Source organism: Anomaloglossus baeobatrachus, chromosome 5 (assembly GCF_048569485.1).
Source record: "Anomaloglossus baeobatrachus isolate aAnoBae1 chromosome 5, aAnoBae1.hap1, whole genome shotgun sequence".
Classification (NCBI taxonomy): Eukaryota; Metazoa; Chordata; class Amphibia; order Anura; family Aromobatidae; genus Anomaloglossus; species Anomaloglossus baeobatrachus.
Window position 1 is genome coordinate 188,422,552 of NC_134357.1, and position 25,491 is coordinate 188,448,042.

General features: G+C 46.8%; 1 protein-coding gene across 1 annotated transcript in view; it reads right to left on the bottom strand.

Annotated features, from left to right (window-relative positions):
* Positions 1–25,491, bottom strand: part of LOC142311037 (heparan-alpha-glucosaminide N-acetyltransferase-like) — a 1,039,195-nt gene that overhangs the window by 988,890 nt on the left and 24,814 nt on the right. The window contains exon 4 of the mRNA XM_075349039.1: positions 14,926–15,038. Within this exon, the coding sequence (XP_075205154.1) occupies positions 14,926–15,038 (113 nt within the window). The remainder of the gene's footprint in view (positions 1–14,925; positions 15,039–25,491) is intronic.

Below are 25,491 nucleotides of genomic sequence, written 5' to 3' on the forward strand. Positions count from 1 at the left end.
GCCGGAGGAGCCCTTTTGCCCGCAGGCTCTGGCCCTTGGAACTCTAGCTGTGGCGGTAGCTGTATTTCCTCTTGTTGGTCGGACGGTTGCCTTCAATCGGGTCTTGGCTGTTAGGAAACCCCTGAGGGTTCCGGTCACTGATGGATTTGACCTCTAATGGCGACTCCAAGCCTGGTCGGGGTCCGTAGGCCCTGCCTGTGTGTGCTGGCTTCACTTCGCTCCCCGGTTCGGTACCGGTGGGCCACCGCCCGTCCCCGGTCCTACGGTTCCGCATTGATCTGCCTCTACTGCAGACAGCCACCACCGTCTGCCAACCTTGCTCTTAGTGCCCGGGCCACACACCCGGACACCGTGAGTTTGCTCCTCTACTTCTCCTTCACTCCTCTCCTTCCCTAACTGAACTCTCAACTCTCACTGACTTCCTTCTCCCGCCTCCAGGACTGTGAACTCCTCAGTAGGTGGGGCCAACTGCCTGGCTCCACCCCACCTGGTGTGGACATCAGCCCCTGGAGGGAGGCAACAAGGATTTTGTGTCTGGCTGATGTGCCTGTCTCAGGGTGGGGGTGTATGTTGTAGTACCTGTGACGACCTGGCTAGTCCAGGGCGCCGCATAACCATACCAAAGAACCAACCAAACACACTCATTAAGCTTTAAGAACCGATCACTTTAAGGATTGAAAAGTGACCAATAATGTTGGAAGTTGTATTGACTTGTGTATTAAAATGTTTCAATATACAGCCCCTCTAGGCACCACCCTGGTGGGGAATCATGCTGACATCATCCTCCTTTATTGCCTCAATTGATGTCGCATCAATTTAGTTCACTGGTCATGTTGTATTTACTGGCAAATTGCCATAACAAAATTAAAACGCTAATATTCACCTTCTGTGCCAGCGCCATTCCAGTGGCGCCAGTTCTCACTCTTCCAGGTCTCATGTGAGGGTGTTATATCAACCGAGTCCCGCACCCAATCATCGCCGACATCAGACATATAATTAATCAACAGGAAGTGAGAGCTGCTGCTGATTAATTATACAACCAAAGGTGGGGAGAGAGAAGTCGACAGTGATTAGAAGCAGGGCTTGTGTGACATAACTATCTCATGCGAGCCCTGGGAATGCAAGTATTCCTACATGATATAACTAATCACCGATATATTCTGCTTGTACAAAAGCTCCAACCTATCCAGCATTACTCACCTATCTCTGCTTTCTCCAGGATCCGGCACTGTTCTGCTACTCTTCTCCATTACATCACCTCTCTTCAGAATATCTGGCTCACTCTATGCTGACCTGCCACCAGCTCCCAGGGCCTGCACACACCATGCAGGACCTGAAAGCACTCTTAGGGCAAGTGTACCTATTTTTAAAGGTCCAGTGTGTGTGGCGCCCCAGGACCTGGTCGCCACAACAGCATTGCCCCTCCAAAGGGTTAATGCTGAGCCTGGAGGTAATTGGGAGGTCTATTGGCCAGTAAGTTTAACATCCAACGCAGTTCCTCACTCAGGCCAGCAGGGGGAGCTCTGAACCTGGAATTCCAGGGAGCATTCCTTAAGCCTGACCTGAGGGAGGGGTTAGTGGTCAGTCTGTAGAGGGAAGTCAGAGCAAGCAGACGCAGAGTAGTGCTGTCCTGTGGAACTGGGGCCTAGAGCTGGAGCAGCTTGGCCCAGTGAAGCAGGAGGAGCAGAGAGGCAAGAAGAGACTCGGACATCGGAGTCTGTGGCCACCAGGGCCTAAAATACTCCCTGGTAGCCGAATCCGAAGGCCAGGAGAGCTGCAAGCACCCGGCCCATAAACAGCCCGAAGGTACAGCTGCATCAACAGGGCCCGGTGTGGACTCCAGCAGAGAAGCACCAGAGAGGGCCTGCGCGGCCTACCACAGAGGGAAAGGGACGTACCACCGGTCCCAGCAGCAAGAGGGCCATTGCTAAATTCAGAGAGCAGGGTCCTATCACAGTAAGGAAAAGAACAGGAGTAGGCCTCATACTCATCTGGCCAAAACGACATCTCAGTTACTTCCAGGCCGGCCGGAGCCCTCTACCACCTGTAACGGTCTCCCAGGACTAACCGTTTGTGAAGTAAAAGAGGAGAAGGTAAAGAGACTGTTGTTTGTGCCTGTTTCTTTTGTTGCCTGTCGGCCCTGCACCGTGTTATCCTCACAACACCATAGACTCTCACGAGCACCAACAGTGTCCCCGGGGCACCGCTCCACCTGTGGGGAGCCGTACCACCATTGCTGCCATATCATCACCCCGGAGGCCTCACACAGCAGCGTCGGCTTAATAGCCGCAAACCACAGGTGGCGTCACGAAAAAAAAACTTTAATTACTCCCAAGTCACCAGCCACTTTAACTGACACCCACCAGGGCCACGGAGTCGGGCCCCGCCACCACTGACGACCCCCGGACTAGTCCGGCCCGGCACCGGGTGTCCCATAGCCCTGGGGTGGGCGAGACATGTGCCCTAACCTGGAAGTGCCTCTTAGCCTATGGCACTAGATATTCAAGGCACCCTCCCTTATGAGAGGTGCTTGGACAACGTGATCTGTCCTTAGAGATGTGTTGCTAGTTGTGCAGGTCTCTTCCCGTTTACTTTGGTCTTGCAATGTGTTCTACCAGTTATCTGTATCTTAGTACAAACTGTACCTGCTGCACCCACTATACCATCTGTGCCTGCTGTACTAGTTGAACCTGTTGCACCCATCAACTGTATCCGCCACTCCTGCCATATCTACCAAACCTCATATCTCAGCTGGTTCCAGCCATCCAGTCTGTGTCAGCCGCCCCTGCTGCTCCTAACCATTACAGAGACTGTCTGTGTCCATACCCCAACCATTATGGTTGTATTGATATCAGCTGTTTGTAGTTCGACTCCTGCTTGCACCCTCAATCATAACTGTTGCGTCTTCACTCTTTTCGGCTTTGCTCTGGTGCTGCCGCACCATCTTGTGACTGTTATTTTCTGACTGGCTAGAAGTCATAAATTACATCACAAGCTCTCAATGCAAGTCTATAAGAGCCAGAACAATGCTCTCATAGACTTGCATTGCGTTGTGACCTCTGCCTCACCCCAAGAAACACTGGAGCCGCCTGAAGGTCACAAACTGGAGAAGACTATTCGGAGTGGCACTGATAACATATTAAGATGAGGGGGATGGCAAGAAGACTTATGTCAGGGGTTTAGATTTAAAGCACCACTCCAGCGGTGAAGTGAGAAAAAAAATGCTGGAGCAGTGTTTTAATGAAAAAAAAACCTTCAAAGGATGGATTCTTTAAGATTTATGTAACACTCCAGGGTTGAGGGGGTTTTCACCTGACATGTCGTCGGGCCAGGGGTGCAGATGCTCTGTGTCGTCATGGGCTGGCCTGGCTCAGTTTCGTGACCCCGAGAGGTACAGGAGGGGAGGAAAGCGGTGTACGGGCGGCAGGACGGAGAATGGGGGTGGTAGTGACGGTTAGGAAAGTCTTTTTATGATCGTGACGCCACGTGTGGTACGCGGCCAGGGATGGGTCACCGGTATTGATGGTGAGGGTCACAGCCGGGATGGTGTCACTCCCCACAGGCGGCGTGGGATTACCCTGGGGAGGATGATGGAGGACGACGGGGGTAGTGGTAGTCCCCGTTGGCGTCACAGCGCTTGGCGCTGGCGCCGGTAAAGGAGAGGCAGAGACAAGGGCTGCAGGTCCAGGTCTTTTACTCACAAGTAGTTCAGGCGCTGCCCCAGAGTACCGATCTCCGCAACGATGAACTCCAGCTGATCTCGAATCCGTGAAAGGTCAGGTCCGGTGTGTGTGTGTCAGCCTGGGAGCTCTTCCTCCTTTGATGTGCTAAGTCTCGGACCCCCATGGCGTGAATCACTTGGGAATCTTGGTGTCAGTAAAGTGTCCCGTTCGGTATGCTGCTAGTGCAGTTCCGATGTGGGGGCGGTTGTGGACCTCAGCCCTTGATCCTATATGCTATTTGGCTGCAGACTCAGTGGGACGAGTCCAGTGACTGTTCTAGCCGTTCCCCGTGACCCTTGCAGAGTTAGTAAACAATGTGAAGTATATCTGCCCTAGGGTTTTGTACCCCGACAGTGCCGGTCCTGTGGAAGCAGCCGCCTGCTTCTCCCCAGCGACCGTGTTGAATGCCCTGGCCCACAGAGTTGCTTGCGACACATCTGCTCTGCTCTGTGTCTGAAGCTGTTCTCTTTTTGTGTTGTAGTTGTGTTGTGTATTCTAAGCTGTTGCCCCCAGCCGCTGCCACCAGCTGGTTCACTACTCTCACTAGGTCAACCTGCTCTTCCCACTGTGTGCTCCTGACTCCCCCTGGTGGTTGCTTCTCCCTGACCCTGAGTCCCCGTTTCCAGTGGATCGGTGAGTCCCTGGTGCGGTTGAGTCCTGTAAACCCACCGCTGTAGTGGCCCCCTACTGTGACCCGACCCTGGCCCAGTCCCCATTGGGGAGGGCAACCCACTGTAACTGTGTATAGATGTTGGTGGAAACCGGTACCAACCTTCCCTGGACTCAGGATAAGTACTACACCCTAATGGAAGTGCAGTACCCTGTGGCACCTGAAGCCTCAGGGGCACCACATTTATACTGCTGAGAAATCAGGTTGAAAATGAACTTTTATACAAAGTGTCTGTGCAATTGTGAAAGCAAATACATTTTAGTTCATACAGTATTTATTATTATAAAAGGATTTTATCATTTTATATTATAATTAGTTACAAGCATAACATTTACAGGCATTACAAGACTCTGTTTCTACAGGAATTAGCTTGTATGTATGTGTCCCAGTGGGAGCAGGGTATAGAATCTGAAGACTGGTGTTTAGGATTAGGACCCTGATGGAGCTGACTTAGAGATCTCCCAGTGTATTGCCCCCACCTCACCTGTGATAAAGGGTCTCTGAGTAATGCCAGAACGGCATAAACTTGCTTTTAACTAACATCAATTCTTCAGTTAAGTGGCATCTTAATGCACTTTAAATTATGGTCCAGCCTCTCTGGTACAAGATAAGCACAAACAGACTGATATATGCTCCTTCACTCTTTCCCTCTCAATCTAGATTATAAACATCATGTCAACAGTACCTCCCACACCGTGTTTGCAGCACACTTCAAGCTAGCCTTTTCTAATCATTATTTACACCTTTTTTCACAACCAATTTGATACCGAGCTTTATATATAATAGGTTAGGAACCTTTGGGTCAATCTGTTTGCTCCGAGATTAGGTTTCTGAAAAGTAAATGTTACAGCTAGTAGAAAAGAATAAGAGAGGTGAAATTCGTGTAAAAGAGAAGGTGTAAAGCTTCCTTAAAGGGAATCTGTTACCAGGTTTTTGCCACTTAATCTGAGAGCAGCATAATGTAGAGACAGAGACCCTGATTACTACGATGTGTCACTTACTGGGCTGTTTGCTGTAGTTTTGATAAAACCACTGTTTTGCACTCATTTTATACCTGCTGCTCCCCTGAATATTCTGTTTTTGTTTTATTTTAAAATTCGCCATAATGTTCCAGAGCTATGAGCTGTTTTATTTAGTGTTCTTTTATTGTCTTTTACCAGGGGGACATTGCTCCGAGGGTAATAATGCAGAGAAGCCTAAAGACAATGGTCAGATGCTCATCATTCATGAAGAGTTGCTTGTCGTTCTATGAATCTGTAGTATCTGACGAGCAGTGTGCGCCTCTCTGTGCTACACCAGATATCTAACTCCAGTCAGGTACTGGAGTGAGGATCTGGCATACTGAATTCTACAGCTTGTCATGAAATAGACAAGCTGTGGTGACCCGCTCGGAGAAACAAACCTGAAAATGCCAAAAGTCACAATGTCTATGCACAATCCAAGTTGCGCCTAAGTTTTGCAACTTTTCAAAACTTTTACACAAGAATTGTGATATTAAAGCTTTGATGAATCAGCCCCTAAGGGTGTGGAGGATACACACAAAAGCCCCTAACCTTGGCCACTGAAAAAGCTTCTCCTGCCCCTGTGGCGCCCCTGACCTGGTCAGGCGCCACTGAGTACTGCACCCATGCTGGGGACAGTACAATACAGGTAATCCAGAAGGCTGACAGGGGTGTGGTACACAGGCGCATAGTAATCAGCTCTCACACATGTACCCATGAGAGGACCCCTGGGGATCCCAGGAGGGGGAAAAGCCTTGACCTTCACTGGAATAGTGGAGGGGGCCAAAAGCCTCCATCTCCTCTCAAGGGGTGTGGTAAGAGAATCTGGTTGCTAGGTGGCGTAGGCAAGAACAGGAGAGGAGGGGCAGTGAGTCAGTTAGAGCAGAACTCCATAGGGCTCAGTGAGGAGCAGACCTGTGGGGCTGTTGCTGTCTAACAGCGCCCGCGCAGTGGCTACTGACGGGGGAGAACGGTCAACTAGGAGTGCTACCCGAAATCCATCTTCAGCTAAAGAGAGAGCAACGGAGTGGGAAGTAAGGAGACTGCTAGAGAGTACCAGGCCCAAACGGGCGGCAGATCCCGAAGCGGAGATAGATCCAGCTTTCTTTTGCTAAACCTGCCGGTGTGGGGCTCTCAAAGCCCACACCACAACACCACAAAAGCCGCAGCCACGTAGCCACAGTTAGGGCCCATAGCTCACAGGAGGCAAGAAGCTGGAGTGATCTGGCCCAGGCAACAAGCACACGGCGAACGAAGGGGAGTGAGGCTTCAGCAACTTCCCTGGGTGACCCCCATAGGGACTCAAAGTCGGGGTCACCCCAAACCACCAAGGGCTAAGGAAGGCGAGTTGGTAGTCACCCTCATAAAGTCAGCCTGAAGGATACCTGGTTCCCGCCTGGTTCATCCCAGCTACGCCCGGGTTACTCACCCTGCCACCTGAAGTGAGTAAAAACCCTGAAAGACATTCTGCCTGTGTGGAGTTATTCTGCGCCTTGTGGTACTACGCACCTACATCGGGCCCTGGGGCTTGCCTCACTCTCAGGAGGCTATCCCAACTAACTGCACATACCATCAGCCCCAGGCGACCCTCAACCTGCAGTGGCGGCCCCTACTGGCCGCAATACTGAGAGTGGCGTCACGACAAGAAGAAGATCTCCTACCTGTGACCAGATCCAGCTGAGTGGAGTCCCTGAAGGTAATGCACCGACACAACACCTGTGGGGCTTCACATCTGGCGTCACGAACAGGATAAGGACTAGACCTGTTCAGACAGGTGACCATGTGCCTGGGCGGTCCGCTTGAAAAATTGGAAGCGCCGCCATATTGCCACCATGAAAAGCGCGCTGAAAAACAACAGCAGCCCGCGCTGGGAGAAGTTACCGCCCACGAAGAGGTGTGGCTACCCAGAGATCCCCTGCAGAGTTCTGACCTTGCCAGCTATGAGAGTGGAAGCGTCCAGAGACGTCGGGACAGAAAGGGAGCCACAAGCCTGCTGCTGGGAGAGGAGCTGCTGAAAGAGGCAGAGCAGAAACTGAACAGCTTGCTATCAGAGGCAACGGCGAGTCCACAGCTGGAGAGTCGTGCAGAAGAGGGCGCAGAAGAAATGGCGTCTGACCGCAGAAATCCAGAACCGGGCTCCGCTGCCTGGTGGTATCGGGAGCTGGCCCAGTTCTGCGACCGACTGGAGACCCGGGTTGTGGAGCAGATCCGGGAAGAACGAATGGAAATGCTGGAGATGACCGCGGCGGTTCGGGCCTATGAAAGGAGAGCCGCGCGCCGAGTGCCAGACAGGACGGCGATGACGCAGACCCCGATGCTGCCACCGGTGGGTGAGTCGAGTGATGCCCCGGCCAGCGCAAGTGCCCCGACCCCTGCTGCCACGCCCGCGGTCCCCGAAGAGGCGTCCGGTGCGGCGACGCTGAAGCAGGCCGCAGCCACACCAGGTGCGGCCTTCCAAGCCCCAGCGGCCGCAGCGATGCCCTGCTCGGCCCACCAAGACCCGGTCCCTGCAGCAACGCCCAGTCCGGCCCGCAAAGAACCGGCTGCCACCGCGACCCTCATCCGCGCCGCAGGCGTAACGCTGACCCAGGCCGCCGCCCTGCTAGGCCCGGCCCGCCGAGACCCCACCGCCGCCGCAACGCTCGTCCGCGCCGCAAGTGAGGTGCTGAACCAGGCCGCAGCCACGCCAGGCGCGGCCCGCCAAGCCCCGGCCGCCGCAGCGATGCCCTGCTCGGCCCACCAAGACCCGGTCCCTGCAGCGACGCCCAGCCCAGCCTGCACAGATTCCATCACAGCTGCGACGCCGATCCAGGCCGCCGCCATGCCGGGCGCGGCCCGCCAAGACCAGGCCGCCGCCATGCCAGGCGCGGCCCGCCAAGAAGAGATTACCTCATCATTTACCCCGGCCTGCAAGGCCAGAGCAGACACCGCTCCCCAGTCCAAAGAGGTCCCTGCTAGGAAGACCCTGATAGGAGAGGACCCCGAATACTGGAAGCTGAAGGCTGACCTAGAGGCCCAGTTCCCACAAGAGATGGTGGATCGGTATCTGCTCCCTCCGCATACCCCCAAGGAGATTCAGGCAACCCCTGCAGCCGCGCCAGAGAGTCCACCGCCCAGACCAGCTGAGGACCACTCATCTCCAGCGCTACCACAACCAGAGTGCTCAGAAGCACTAAGGGGGAGAGGAGGCCAGGAAGCTGAGGAGCTGACTCCGGAGCCACCGGCAGTGGAGCAATACTCAGAGCCGGAGATGTTACCCTATTCCCGTTGGGATGAGGAGGACTTGACACCGTCTGCTGATGAAGACCAGCCCAGAAACCTCACCTGGGGCCCTGCAGGCATTGAGGTAACAGCCCAGCAGAACCCAGCCCGCAAGACCAGGCGTCGCAACAGAACAACGCTGTCCCCTGCACCACAGTCTCCAGAGCAGAGAGAAGTCACAGCCAGAGACCTACAGGAGAAAAGGTTCCTGAGAAGAGCCAAAGCCCAGGTCAGAGGACCCCTTTGCAGAGGAGTAGTAGAGGATTTCAATTTGAGAAGTGGATATGGATTCATTGTAGCACCTGGTGTGAAGGAAGGGATATTTGTCAACCGAAGAGATGTGAGCGCTCATCTGCCTAGAGGACACCCTGGCAGAAACCTAAAGATGGGGGATTCAGTACAGTTTACCATGCATCAAGGCGAAAGAGGACTGTACGCGCTTGACGTAGCACTATGTACCAGCAAACCTTACAGCCACCCCATGCTACAGGAAAGAGAAACAGATACAGGAAAGGAAACAGATGAAGATCAAGAAAGCAGAGACAAGGAACCTACAGATGAGACAACAACAGATGAAGAAAGAGGCCAAGAAAGCAGCAGGTGCCGCAGCCCAACAGGCCGAAGCCCTGGTATGGAGGAGTAGAGAAAAGTAAAGTAAGAAGAGAAGTTACTGTTTTGACCAGTTTGAAAAGTTTGTTTTGCAACGTTTACGTTTAAGCATGTGCCCACAAAAACTATTGTGAGAAAACCATAAACCTTAAGGCTATGAACTGGCTATAGCCACAAACTCTCGCAGTGTAAATAGTTACACCAGAGGGCACCACCGCCACCAGAGTCAGCCTGTTTAGGGGCTTGGCTCGTCTGCAACCAGGAGGAGCCCGTCCGTATATAGGGCCTTGGCTCACCTGCGACCAGAGAGCATGCCTGTTTATGGGGCCTGGCTCTCCACCACAAAGAGGGTACCTGGTCAGCACCAACTGTGGAGGCCGCCTCTGCATCCTGCCAGAAGAGGCTGAAGGCGCGGATCCACCAGGCCCGGTATACCCTGAAACCACCAGCCCATGTAAGCCGCCTCTACATCCTGCCAGAAGTGGCTGAAGCCGCGGCCAACGTGAGAGGGTTTTGGGTGGGTTAACGGACTTGTGGGTGGAGGGTGGTGATGTATGGTACCTGGTGCTTTTAAAAATGTTTTACATGTTTTAATGTTTTATGCATTTTAAAATGTTGTCTTGCAGCCCGAGGACGTGCTGGTGATAACTAAGGGGGAATGTGGCGCCCCTGACCTGGTCAGGCGCCACTGAGTACTGCACCCATGCTGGGGACAGTACAATACAGGTAATCCAGAAGGCTGACAGGGGTGTGGTACACAGGCGCATAGTAATCAGCTCTCACACATGTACCCATGAGAGGACCCCTGGGGATCCCAGGAGGGGGAAAAGCCTTGACCTTCACTGGAATAGTGGAGGGGGCCAAAAGCCTCCATCTCCTCTCAAGGGGTGTGGTAAGAGAATCTGGTTGCTAGGTGGCGTAGGCAAGAACAGGAGAGGAGGGGCAGTGAGTCAGTTAGAGCAGAACTCCATAGGGCTCAGTGAGGAGCAGACCTGTGGGGCTGTTGCTGTCTAACAGCGCCCGCGCAGTGGCTACTGACGGGGGAGAACGGTCAACTAGGAGTGCTACCCGAAATCCATCTTCAGCTAAAGAGAGAGCAACGGAGTGGGAAGTAAGGAGACTGCTAGAGAGTACCAGGCCCAAACGGGCGGCAGATCCCGAAGCGGAGATAGATCCAGCTTTCTTTTGCTAAACCTGCCGGTGTGGGGCTCTCAAAGCCCACACCACAACACCACAAAAGCCGCAGCCACGTAGCCACAGTTAGGGCCCATAGCTCACAGGAGGCAAGAAGCTGGAGTGATCTGGCCCAGGCAACAAGCACACGGCGAACGAAGGGGAGTGAGGCTTCAGCAACTTCCCTGGGTGACCCCCATAGGGACTCAAAGTCGGGGTCACCCCAAACCACCAAGGGCTAAGGAAGGCGAGTTGGTAGTCACCCTCATAAAGTCAGCCTGAAGGATACCTGGTTCCCGCCTGGTTCATCCCAGCTACGCCCGGGTTACTCACCCTGCCACCTGAAGTGAGTAAAAACCCTGAAAGACATTCTGCCTGTGTGGAGTTATTCTGCGCCTTGTGGTACTACGCACCTACATCGGGCCCTGGGGCTTGCCTCACTCTCAGGAGGCTATCCCAACTAACTGCACATACCATCAGCCCCAGGCGACCCTCAACCTGCAGTGGCGGCCCCTACTGGCCGCAATACTGAGAGTGGCGTCACGACAAGAAGAAGATCTCCTACCTGTGACCAGATCCAGCTGAGTGGAGTCCCTGAAGGTAATGCACCGACACAACACCTGTGGGGCTTCACACCCCTTGCAGTGATTATGTTTATTTTAATACACAATCTGTATTTTCTAATGAAAAAATAAAAATAATAAAATCTATATCTGCAATATTAGAGCAAGCATAGGAGAACAGCTGGGATGGTCCTACAAGGGGATAAGTAAGAGGAATAAAATATTTACAGTCATAAGAAATATTTTTGTATTTGGAGCTTATAGTCTAGACTCCATCATGTACATTTTATAAATGAAAGGGTCACATGAACACTTTCAAGCATTTTCCATTGGGACTGACCATCTTCATATTTTCAGTTTTTAGTTTGACAGACTCAAGTTAGGGAAAGTGAAATGCCTTCTTCTTGGGTCAAAGGTTTCAGCCCATATCACAGACTTGTCATCTTGTTTGACAGTAGATATTGGACTCCATGGAGAAGCTAAGGTCATTAGAAGACCACTTGCTTATTCCAGCACGTACTTACCTAGTGCAATTGTTTTTTTGTTCTAGAAAACATACCCATATTTTTGTGCTACAGATTTAAACTCTAACAAAGTTTACTTTGTGGAGAAAACAGTCTTGTCATAACTTCCTACAGCAAATTGCTTTGTAAGCCCCCAACAAATACAGTACAAGCTCAATAGGATAGAGGCACATTACAAAAATAAGAAAATTTGTATACACAGGGTGAAACAAACTTGGCGGTCAAGGTTTAACACCTAAAGACACCAAATGTGTGCTTAAATAAATATAAATATACATATACACTTATATACAGTATATAAACAGTATATACAGTGCCTACAAGTAGTATTCAACCCCCTGCAGGTTTACACATTCGGAATTAACTTGGCATTGTGACATTTGGACTGTAGATCAGCCTGGAAGTGTGACATGCACTGCAGCAAAAAAGAATGTTATTTCTTTTTCTTTTTTTTTTTAAATTGTGAAAAGTTTATTCAGAGGGTCATTTATTATTCAACCCCTCAAACCACCAGAATTCTGTTTGGTTCCCCTAAAGTATTAAGAAGTATTTCAGGCACAAAGAACAATGAGCTTCACATGTTTGGATTAATTATCTCTTTTTCCAGCCTTTTCTGACTAATTAAGACCCTCCCCAAACTTGTGAACAGCAGTCATACATGGTCAACATGGGAAAGACAAAGGAGCATTCCAAGGCCATCAGAGACAAGATCGTGGAGGGTCACAAGGCTGGCAAGGGGTACAAAACCCTTTCCAAGGAGTTGGGCCTACCTGTCTCCACTGTTGGGAGCATCATCCGGAAGTGGAAGGCTTATGGAACTACTGTTAGCCTTCCACGGCCTGGACAGCCTTTGAAAGTTTCCTCCCGTGCCAAGGCCAGGCTTGTCCGAAGAGTCAAGGCTAACCCAAGGACAACAAGGAAGGAGCTCCGGGAAGATCTCATGGCAGTGGGGACATTGGTTTCAGTCAATACCATAAGTAACGTACTCCACCGCAATGGTCTCTGTTCCAGACGAGCCCGTAAGGTACCTTTACTTTCAAAGCGTCATGTCAAGGCTCATCTACAGTTTGCTCATGATCACTTGGAGGACTCTCAGACAGACTGGTTCAAGGTTCTCTGGTCTGATGAGACCAAGATCGAGATCTTTGGTGCCAACCACACACGTGACGTTTGGATACTGGATGGCACTGCATACGACCCCAAGAATACCATCCCTACAGTCAAGCATGGTGGTGGCTGCATCATGCTGTGGGGCTGTTTCTCAGCCAAGGGGCCTGGCCATCTGGTCCGCATCCATGGGAAGATGGATAGCACGGCCTACCTGGAGATTTTGGCCAAGAACCTCCGCTCCTCCATCAAGGATCTTAAGATGGGTCGTCATTTCATCTTCCAACAAGACAACGACCCAAAGCACACAGCCAAGAAAACCAAGGCCTGGTTCAAGAGGGAAAAAATCAAGGTGTTGCAGTGGCCTAGTCAGTCTCCTGACCTTAACCCAATTGAAAACTTGTGGAAGGAGCTCAAGATTAAAGTCCACATGAGACACCCAGAGAACCTAGATAACTTGGAGAAGATCTGCATGGAGGAGTGGGCCAAGATAACTCCAGAGACCTGTGCCGGCCTGATCAGGTCTTATAAAAGACGATTATTAGCTGTAATTGCAAACAAGGGTTATTCCACAAAATATTAAACCTAGGGGTTGACCCACACTTTTATGTTGAAAATTTATTAAAATTTAACTGAGCAACATAACTTGTTGGTTTGTAAGATTTATGCATCTGTTAATAAATCCTGCTCTTGTTTGAAGTTTGCAGGCTCTAACTTATTTACATCTTATCAAACCTGCTAAATCTGCAGGGGGTTGAATACTACTTGTAGGCACTGTGTATATATATATATATATATATATATATATATATATATATATATATATATACAGTATATTATAAGATATACCATAATGTAGTAAAGTAATGCAAAGTATAGGAATGCATAGGATGTACAACTGACTGCAGGGCAAGTAACACTTGGCAGTTGTGATTAGCCCACGGAGAGGATCTAGCGCTGAGGGAGAGAGATCGACTTCATCTTAAGAGTTCAGTGGGGAAATAACCAGAGTTGAGTGAGGATGTATGGTTCTGTCAGATCATTTTGGACACATTTTTTGGGTGACTAGTGGCAGGAAGGAATGAAAAAACAAGCAAGGGTAGCGAGAAAGTACCATGGAATTTTGGAAGGTAGTTACATCTAGACAGGAGCCTGGCAGTGAAATCTGAGACTGCCAAGGAGATGAAAGCGATCCTTGTGGATAGGGTCAGTGGACTCATGCTTAGTAGTTTACAAGCTGAAAGGAAACAGTCCGACACAATGGTGATCATGAAACGATAATGCAGTCCTGGGCGGCAGATCCAGGAGCGTCGCTACTCCCTGCTGCTGGGAGGACATGGAACTGCGTGTGTATTAGAGGGACTTTCATGAATGGCACTTTTGAGACAAGCCGTGTTGTGCCAGAACCGGGACAGTAACATCTAAAGTGAACATAACGTACTGTGTCTTGCGGTACTTTGTGTGAAGGAAACTTCCAAAAAGTTAGGTGCCCACTATATATTGTGCTTGGTCCTCCACCAAAGGCTGTTCAGCAAAGTCTGTTTATGAAAAAACAGTGGTCTCCTTCCTTGAACTCTATAACAACTGGTCCTGGCCAGCCCACGCCAACGGCAGCATGCGGCCTACAGGTGCATACCAACCAAAGTCCTAAAACCCACACACCCAGCCAGGACCACAACACTTTAAATGTGAAGTGGGGTTGGGGCGCCTACCGAAGGGAATCCCTCGCCCACAACTACCACCCCAAACCACCACTTTACAAAAGCACACAAAAATGTTCTATGGTCTTTTATTAATTTGTACTAGATTCATGATTGTCCCAAATTGTGCACTTTTTGTGCCATCCACCAATGCAACATTAAAGTAATGTAGGAATAATGTAATAGAAGTAGTAATAAACTAATAAAAATGCATTATTCTGATTTTCTGTTAGACAATGGCCTCATTCACAATTCCATGATTTATAGCAGTTTTCACAGTAGAACCTTCATCCATTATACTTTATGAGGTTGTTCACATGTAAGTACATTTTATTTTGTATACCGACAACACACAAAAATAAAAAATGGAGACATGTCCATTTTTGATAAGATTCACATATCAAAATTACACATTCATGTCTATGGGTCCATGAAACAAATTGACAGGACAGAGATATGGCATCTGTGTGCTATTCAAATTTTGTAATGTTTATTGGATAGGAGAAGCTCTGAAAAAATGTTCTTATGGTTACTTGGTCCTACTGTTTTCCACAAGTAAATTAATATAAATGAAATACAAATCAGACACACTTACGTAAGAAAGAGTTTGAGGGAGATCTGCTCACGAGGCTGTAGCACTGCACTGTACCATTAGTAGACTGAACGGAAATTATGTAATCGCCATGTTCTCCGTATAGCTGCTTCCAGCTGTCAGGTTTAAACAGAAAGGAGTTAATCAGTAATGAAAGTAATTAGCACCAACATAGTGATTTCCCCAAGTTCAGTGGTGTGTTGTGGGCTGTAATGAGACGCAGCCATGCATGTCTATAATGAGATACAAATCCTCGGAGCAATCAATGATTGAGAATCTGCCAGGTCACCCACTTTAGATCAAACTCACGTGATGCTGCAACTTATTGATATACAAGGAACAAGAAAAGCAATGCACGTGACTTAATGTACTGTGCCTATTGTAGGACCTGAGGGACACCGTATGACTCAAGGATCATCTCTTGTAGAGTTGGGCTCTTTAGATTTCCGTGTTAAGCATATCCTCAGTTTATCAGTGTATGAATTAAAATGTCCCTAAAGGGGCTGTCATACAAAAGACATTTTGACCTATTTACAGGATGGGTGATGTCTGGTCATTGGGTTTCCACCACTGGAATCTACATCAATTACCAATGTGGCGATCCCAATCCCTCTTTCCTCCTCACTGTGTGAAATGGTCGTGCATGACAACTGACACTACATTTATGTCTATTGGACTGATAGCTGAGTACTGTACTCAGCTGTTTCCGTAACTCCCATAGATACCAAATGAAGTGGTAGTGGTTATGTATGACTATGCCCCTCCCATTGAAACCTAACCACAGTGAAGAATAATGGGGATCTGGACCCAATTCTTGGGGTCTATTGGGGCTCCAGCCAGTGAATCCCAGTTATCAGATATTTCTCACCTATCCCAAGCTGGCACTAATATAGAGGATGTCTCATTATGATATCTTTTGGATTTGAAGCTGGCTCAGCAATAATGTCACTGCAACAGAGGTCAAGTGTTTGACATAGTGATATATGGATGCATCAGAGTTTTTTTTACTTTGACTAATATAGAGGACTTCAAGCGGGAAACCTTTTAACACAATCATTTTGATGATCAAAAGAAGTTATTCATTAAACACATTCCCATAAATGTCACAATAATGGATAGAATAACATCAACATTCAAAAACATTCATATTAATAAGAAGAGAAATGGGCAAGTCATTCTGGAAAATATTGTCCTGTAAGTTTGACAAATGATTACCTAGAGCAGTGCTGGTGACAGAAAATATTGTGGGGGCCAACTATGTAGACTTTTGACATCCCATAGGGTCCCAAAATCAAGTGTATATTTCCAATAAAGAAATTAGTAGACAAATAAATGCACATCAAAGTGAGCTAAATACAATACTTTCCTAAGGTAGTGAAGGTAACTGAGAGAATAGTTCCTTTCTATTTATTGGGGCAGGAGCAGGGTGAACTCTGATTCAACCTCTATTCAGGGCACAAAGAGGCTGGGCCTGGGAATTTGTCTTATGTAAAGGCGCAGGGCTCATTGTACAATTACCATGGGGTGCCCATAGTATTTCATTCTTATTCCTGGGCAGTGACCTCTCACCCATCTCAGCACAATGGCCCCATTGTGGTGAGGCTGAATTTCCTAACAGAACACTCTGTCTAGATGTGTGGTGCCTGGGTCAGCTACTGAGTGTGCTGGACGACCACCTGCGTATTTGTCTTTTAAGAAAATAGCCATGACATCGGTTTTCCATCTTATGTCACTAGAGTATAGAGTGTTCGACAACGCATGACAATGGCAGTCATAACTGTTTCTGAAGAGGCAGGCATTCACCTATTCACTCCGTCTACCAGGCCCTACTGACTTGACCTTGCTGTTTCATCCATTATTGGGGTCAAGTTAGACACACAAATGCCATGACACCAAACATTTAATACAAGACATTATTATTATTATTATTATTATTATTATTACAATAGTAAAATTATTAAGTTGATAAATTTCTTCATTAGATGAACAGAATAAAATTGCACATTCTTAGAATTGCAAATATGCAGAACAATTTGTCCATTGCAATAAATGTACCAATAGGTTATATCCATGTGCAGGAGATTTGTTGCAGAGATGTCTGTGAGTGCCAGAATTTGTCATATAGAAATTCACGCACAAGCTACACAATCAAATCTGTCTCTATGCACTGAATATGCCTAGTGATTGAGCACTTTTAAAGATCACGAATGTTCAATACTAGACATGGTTTTCTACCATTTGCTAGATATAATATTGTCCAAACAATGGTTCAATCAACTATTTGTCCAGCAGGTATTTTTGCTTTTTTCTACCATACATAAGACTGCTTGTTCGGCTGCTTATCTCCGGGAGGCAATATGATTGGCATTCCTAAATTGGACATGTCAGAACAATATTGTCATGCCTCAGATTTGATCCGGTGGCCTCCTGTGCTGTGGTCTGTTTCCCTCTCCGCTGAGCCACAGTCTAGTTCGATTACTGTCCTGGTTCTGAAAACTTTTTCTCAGTGTGGACACTTTGTGTGTTCATTGCCTTTCTGCCAACATGTGTTTCCTATGCTGTATAACTATTTATAGCTTTGCCACGCTTTCATTTCCCGCTGGTGATATTTCTGTAGTGGACTGCTTTGAAATACATCTTTTTTGTCTAATGTTTTTCATGGCAGATTATAACTTTTGGTTTACCTTATTTTACTCTGCACCTTTCACCGGAGTCTTAAGGAGGTACATCAAACCCTTAGGAAGCAAAGATCCAAGTGGTCATCTGAGTCATCCAGTAAGGGTAGTTTCAGTCTGCATAGGGGCCTTTAGAGACAGGCAGCTGGGACTTCTAGTCTGTACAAGAACTAGGTGTCTTGAATGTCTCTTGTCATTAGGAAACTTGTGACAGGTTTGGAACCAGAGTATCACATTGCCCTGTGAGACTCTGGATTTTAAATGTGATTTGCTTTCTTTTGGTGCAATGAGGGTTAATGTCATTTTCCTTGCTAGCAGCTGCTAGCTAGTTTACCACAGGTGCATCCAGTTTATTACTACTCCCATTTCCTTTAAAAAGTCACATGATCCATCACCTGATGCTGGTAATAGAATTCATTGTTTCTGACAACTTTAGAGGAAGTTCTCTGGGAGCTGCTGGAGCTTTTGTGGTGCTACTCACAGGTTAGTGTCAGGAGGTGTCCCATTCCCGCTTCCTACTGTCAGTGTCCTCCTCTCCTATACCATCCCCATTGAAACCTGTGTATTTTGCCATGAGCTGGACATTCGGTAGTCTCTGCACATCTGTCATGCTGTGTTTCGGATACTCACCAATCCAAGCATTACATTGGGCGGTTCAGATGCAGTAGTTTTATGTAACACCTTATTTTAAGGTATTCACCGCATGTGCACTTTAGTGCGCATAACAGATATTTCCCACAACAATAAATTGTCTGCCACTCCCATACACATTTGTCAGTTGGTTGAACCCTTTGATATAGGTGAGTTCAGCCTACATTAGTCTAATGGACATAGGGGGCTTTTGAGACCCTATTATTTTCATGAGATCACTAACACTCTATATTTCTGTAGCCTGGCAGACAGCTCATAAAGGGTCCTTTTAAGAAAAATTAATTTCTGGTATGAAGTTTAAAAATTTGGCTGGTAATTAACAACTAACATCAATAGAAAGAATCAATATAAAAAAATAAGTGTCACTTACATTACAATTTCCAATCCCACTGGAAGTGATGACACCCCATCCATTCTGTCACCTGACCTGTGTGGCCACAGCCTAGCGTGGAAGTCAAGTGAATGATGACAGACAGGGTCATCAGTGATGGTACAATATTACTTTTGGTAAGATGAGGTCCTATTCATTAGCTTCTAACCCTTCAAACAATCAGTGGTTTCAAAGGCCAGTGGACTCAAAGGACAAGATATCAACACTTTTGACCAAAGAGGAGACATCTAGAGCAGTAGCAGATTGGAGAGGAAATATTTTTCTTTTAAATATAAAAACAATATTTCATCTTTGGGGAGTTTTAAAGATGTTATGAAAATGCCTTTAAAGGGGTATCAAAGTTTCAGAATAGAAGTGGTATTTGTCCACTTTACCAATAGATTGATGTCAGTTCCTGCTCTGTTACAGTCATCTAATAGTACGTAACTTCATTGTTTACTTCCAGTAGATAACCATTAGTCGTTCTCATTAGATAGACACATGGGTGCACATCTAATTTATAATTATATGTCTCAAATTGGTTAGAAATGGTGCTTATGTGGAAATTACGAAGCACTAAACCTAGAGAAAAGCTTTGTCACAGAGCTGAAGGAGTCTCCTGCAATTCTAGGAACAGCAGCTACAGAGCGCCATCATGTGCTTGTTTTCAATGAAGTTCATGGCTGGCTGCGTTGTTTGGCCTGTTCTACATAATTTTCTATATCTGACACAAATACATTGTATTGATTACCCAAAGAGGATAGAGAGGGTAATCAGCCTGGAGATAGCCCTTTATAATAATGCGATCAATAGTCTCTGGGATTGGTTGCAGATTTGAAGAATTAAAGTAGAGAGTTTTGCTATGAATACTACTAATATGCTTCCCACGGCGCTCAGTCATGAATCTCTTTTTAATACCCTTCTATAATATAAATGATGTTTACAAGCCAAATCCTAACAATACAAATACAACATTCACAAATGATCTATAACTGGGATTAATGCCATCACTACTCATGGCCGATCAGTGACGGCTCCAGAGCCTACAGAAACATTTCACAGTGGTAGAATCTTACATACTGGCCCACGGGGGTCATGGATCTCAGGAGGTTTCATAGAGTTTGTGTTTAGAGAAAGCTGGTTGATTATATGCTGCTGTTACCCCGCTTACCTATACAATCATCGCTGCCATAAGGCCAACAAATATTTCCCCATCTGGATTCTGGGATACATAGGTTTTAACTGCATTATTATGTTTTTTTCTCAGCCTTTCTACAAAAAATAGGAACTAACCAGATGTTAAAAAAATATTATTTTATAATTACAGGAGATGGTTTTCTAAATAAACTGTTATATTAATATTTTGTATATAAAGCTGAAGTAGTAATATATGGACCGTATTTTATCTTCATATAAAGCACCAATGAATTCAAGTCCTTAAAGGGGTTGTCTGGTCTAGAATGAGAAGTCTACAGTGACTGTGTGTCAATCTCTGTGACTGCAGACTTGTGAATGAAATGGTGGATAAGTGTGCAATATGCATGCTACTGGACAGAGCCCGACTAAGGGCTCTTTTCCACTTGCGTACTGCTTCCGATGCGAGAGAATCTGAAGCGATATGCTAATGACCCTCTGCTGCGAGTGTCAGCCGAGGGTCATGCGACTGTGATGCAATCTTGAGATCGCATCACACCGCATCACAGGAGCGGATAAGAGGGAGGGAGCACTTTCTCCCATCTCCTCCATTGTCTGTCTCTGCGTGCACCGAGCTGCAGTCGCATAACACGTGAGTGCAGTGCAATTTTACACACACATGAGCCGAGACTCAGTGCAAAACGCAGCATGATGCGATTGCACCGAGAGTCCGATTCGTGTGGAGAAAAAACAGGACAGAGGAAACTGTCTCATTGATTAACACTGGAGCGAGTGCAATCAGATTTTTTTATCGGATCGCACCCGCACCAGGGCATGGTCTTGCTCAATACACTTACAGACTGCAGACTTTCATTCTTGAGAGAACAACCCCTTTACGACATATGACAAACCGGTTTGTCATACATCATGTCTGTCCCATTAATGCAGCTCGTGCGGCGAGTGCCCATGTCTCCTCTCACATGTCTGCTGATCTGAAAGCCAATATGTACAGCTAACAGGCATGGGTGAATCAGAGATCCACCTGCACCTGTTAATATGTTAAATCCTGCTGTTAATCTCTGACAGCGGGATTTAACACGCACCTGTGGGGAGCGCGCCATTCCCCACTGTCATCAGTGGCCCTGTGACGTTATCACGGGGTGCCAATGGGTTGTCATGACAACCAGTGGTCATCTGATGATCCTGTCACTGTCATTACAAACTTCCTGTGAACACCGGCTGTGCGCTGGAAAGCATTTGAAACATAGCATAGAAACAAAGCATTTGTGCTATACAGAGCGGTGCTGAAGAATTGCTCTTTACAGCACAAGCTGTATCTGTGTCTGTGTCATCTTCAGGACAAGTAAAATCAATAAAAAGTGTAAAACATTTTTTTTAAAAATATGAAAAACTAAAAAACCCCACAAAATTTCAAATCACCCCTCTTTTACACCATTGAAAATAAAATAATTAAAACAATACACATATCGTTGTGTTCAGAAATGCCTGATCTACCAAGATATAAGATTAAGTAATCTGATCTATAAAGGGCGTAATGAGAAAAAATCTAAATGCCAGAATTATGTTTTTTTTGGTTCCCGCAGCTTTGCAATAAAAGGCAATCAAAATATCACATCTAGCCAAAAATGGTATAATTAAAAATAGATCAGGACTAGGTCTGAGCGGATCCGAACTGTAAATGTCCGGATCCGCGCGGTTTCAAAGATTTCCGGGTGCCGGACCTGGATTTGGAATTCAGAGTGCATGATCCGGATCCGGCACTGGCGAAAATAATTGAAAAATAAAGAAAAACAGAAATAAAACAGCGTTTCATACTTACCGAGACTCGGTGTCATGCCGGCACACTGCTGCCAGGTCATGCATTCACTTCCTGTACTGTACATCGTATACACAGAGCTTTCCGTGTTTTCCCTGCCCACCGGCTGTCCTCTCGTCTGGGATTGGTTGTAGGTAGACGCGCCCCCAGCCTGTGACAGTATCTGCCTGCTGTGCCGCGTGATGCTCAGTCATTGTCTGCATGCACAGCCAGCGGTCGTGCTCTATGGCCACTGGCTGTATGTAGCAGAGCTGAAGCGGCGTGGGTCCTCGTGTGGATTACGCCAGAGCTGCAGGGTGTTGGGAGTTAATAAAGCGGTGAAGGAGGGTGTGTGTTTTGTACTTTATTCCAAATAAAGGATTTTTCTCTGTGTCTGTACTTATTTACTTTCATTTACAGGTTAGTGTGATGCAGGTATCTCATAGACGCGTGTGCCATTACTAACCTAGGGTTTAGTATCAGCTGTGTGCTGCTATTAACCCCTTATCACCCCGATTGCCACCGCTCCAGAGCAATCGAGAAGAGTCAGTATTGCACCAGGATTGTCACATCTAATAGATACGGCAATACCGGGCGGCTAAAGGCTGAGACTACACACCCCCAGCCGGCATTATCATGGCTGGGGATGAAAATTAGGGGAGACCGCACGTCGTTTTTTTAAATTATTTATTTAAATAATAAAAAAAAGCCACATCATCGACACAGCCGCGCACACTTCTGACAGAAGCGTGCATGTGTTTCTGTGTACATGCACGATCATGCTCAGAGAGCGCAGGCTGTGTCAGCTGATGTCATGTCAGACTTTTACATGTCTGACAGCGCATCACTGGCACAGCCGAACACTTCTGACAGCAACGTGCATATGTTTCTGAAAGACATGCACGTTCACCATACTAACCCGCAGACACTTGCACTGCTTTGGTTGCAGTCAGCTAAAACGCTGCCACTCAGGGCGCGTCTAGCTGCAACCAATTACACACGCCAGTGGGCAGGCAAAACAATGAATATTGAATTGTCGGCTCCGGAAGGGAAAAGCGTGATCTGGAAGGAGGTTGCTGCCATGACACAGCCTTGGGTGACTATACCACGTGATCTCTTACCCCCGTATCCCTTCCACAAATGTTTTTAATCTCTGGATTTTGGTCCCCATTGACTTATATGGGCACCGGAATCAGGAGCGAATCCGGATTTTTTTTTCATTCCGGCAGGGATCCGCTGGTCCCGGATTTTAGCGGATTTGATCAGCCCTAATCAGGACGTAAAAAGTAAGTCATCACTCTTAGCCACAGATACCAAAAAAATGCTACAGTTCTCGCAAAATGATCACAAGAGCCCAATTCTTTTTTTGACAAATTTCTGAACTACTTTTCACTACTTAAATAAAAATAAACTTTACATGTTTGGTATTTACAAACTCATACTGACCTAGAGAATCATACTTCCAAGTCAGTTTTACCATATAGTAAACATAGTAAATAAAAAAAAAACAATACTGGAATTGCGTTTTTTTGCATTTTTACTGCACTTGGAATCTTTTGTCCTCAGCTTTATATAAGAGATGCAGGTATGTGAACTAAGTGAGAGTTCATTGAGGTCACCTGAGGTCAGGTTACATGTGATCACAGGTGGAGGGTCGAGGGAACCTCCAGCTGTTACCGCAAATAACCTGAGTGACCTCACCGCTGATTGCGCGGCTCATTCATTCTTCTGTGACACTCACAGCATTCGGTCATGTTACATGATCATGTGCTGTGCCTTCAGTTATGTAGCAGAAATGGGATTATTGTGAGACCTCGTGTGGATTACGTCGGACCTGCAGGGGTGTTTTTTGGGTTTAATAACGTGGTGAAAGAGGTTGTTTTTATGTCTTTTATTTCAAATAAAGGATTTTTTTGGTGTTAGTGTTTATTCACTTTCACTTACAGATTAGTACTGGGGGGTATAAGAGACACCTGCCATTACAAATCCAGGGCTTAGTGGCAGGTGTGAGCTGACTTTAACCCCTTATTACCCTAATTGCCACCGCACCAAGAAAATCAGGAAGCATAAAGTCCTGGGATTGTCACGTCTAATGGATGAGACAACCCTGGGCTGCTGCAGGCTGCTATTTTTAGGCTGAACGAGGCCAATAAGCATGGGTCTCCCAGCCTAAAATTAACAGCCCCCAGCTGTCGGGCTTTATCTTAGCTGAGTAAAAAAATTGGGGGGGACCACACACTGCTTTTTTTAATGATTTATTTAAATAATTAAAAGAAAAAAAAAAGCTGCATGCGGTTCCTCTTATTTTGATACTCAGCCAAGATAAGTGCACGGTTCGGGGCTGCAGCCTGTAGCCATGGCTTTATCTGTGCTGGTTTCAATACAGGAGGGACACTACAACAATTGTTTTAGATATTTATTTATCACCATTATAAGGACACAAACAGTGTTTGTGGTCCCAACAAATCACAGACACTGTCTCAGAGGATGCGGGCGTTGTCCAACAACAGCCAATCAGAGACGCTTTAACTCTTTTTAATTTTCTTTTTTTATAGCCCCCCACATCACTTTTGCCTCCCATTGAACGTAATGGGTTCGGCTAGGATCAACGATCTGATCGGCTAAGATCGCAGATCCGATCGGCGATCTCAGGCGGGCTTGGCGATCCTGAACTGATTCAATCCTTGGCAGGATCACTTATCTCTACTAGTGACATGGATGATCTGATGACAACTTTTTGCAGACTGTCTGCTATATAATGTTTCATGACCTGACGTTCTGGACCAAAAGGATTATATATTTTACTCTGGGGGAGACGGAAGTTTGGTACCAGGTAAATGGGACAATCATAATCCCTGTGTAGGGGTAATTTATTAAGATTCGTCCGCATAAAAAAATCAGAAAAATGTCTAAATACATTGGGTAAATGATATGATATCACTTTAGACAGATGCACAGATAAAAACATACATTTCCCTGACTCTCAGGGCTCCAGTGTACAACACCACAGCTGTGGACATGTTTTGAAGGACAAAAAAAAACTTAAATTCAAAATGTAAGATATCAAAAGCAGGGACATTTCCTTAGCGGCATACCCAGGACTTCTCCACACTCTGGGTGAGAGGTATATTCCCAATAGCAGTGACTTTCAGAGGAAAACATAATTTTATTGCGACCTTGGTATCAAGAAAATTAGCTACAGAGCAAACAATCAATAAAGGCATGAAGCCACAGATTTTTCTAAGGAAGATAAAAAAAAAAAGAGCAATAGTTTTGCAGAATCAGAGGGAAATACCTGTGCATTTAGGTGGGCATCCGGGAACTCACCTAGGCACTGGCATGATTCAGGAATGTGTCTCAGTTGCTACTACAATTCAATTTTTGCTTCTTGGCCCATTGTTGTCGATGGGAATTGGTCATCCCAATCTGCATAGTTTCAGTAGTAAAGGTAATCGGTATACCAGTTTTAGGTACAGGTGCAGAGTCAGCAGTGCATTTGTATCTGCATTTGCATGACTGCCTATCGAAGCATAGTGCTGAGTCAGGGGAGTTAGGAGACAGAAACTGCATGCCTTTAATGTCGTCAGAAAGTCCAGCCCAAAAATGATGGCGAAGGGCCTGGTCATTCCTCTGTGAGTCAGTAGCCCAGCACCAAAACTTCATGCAATAGTTTTCTGCAGGACATTGTCTCTGATGATGGAGTGTTGTTAATTTGCTTTCCACCAATGCTATTTGGTCAGAGTCGTCATATAGGAGCCCTAAAGCTTCAAAAAACTAATCGACTGTGGAGAGCTCAGGAGAGATGGGGGGGGAGAGAAAAGATCCAAGCCTGGGGGTCTCCCTGCAGTTGGGAAATGATGAGTCAGACACACTGGCTTTCGCGACCAGACAGAAGTGAGCAGGGCTTGAAATACATTCAACAA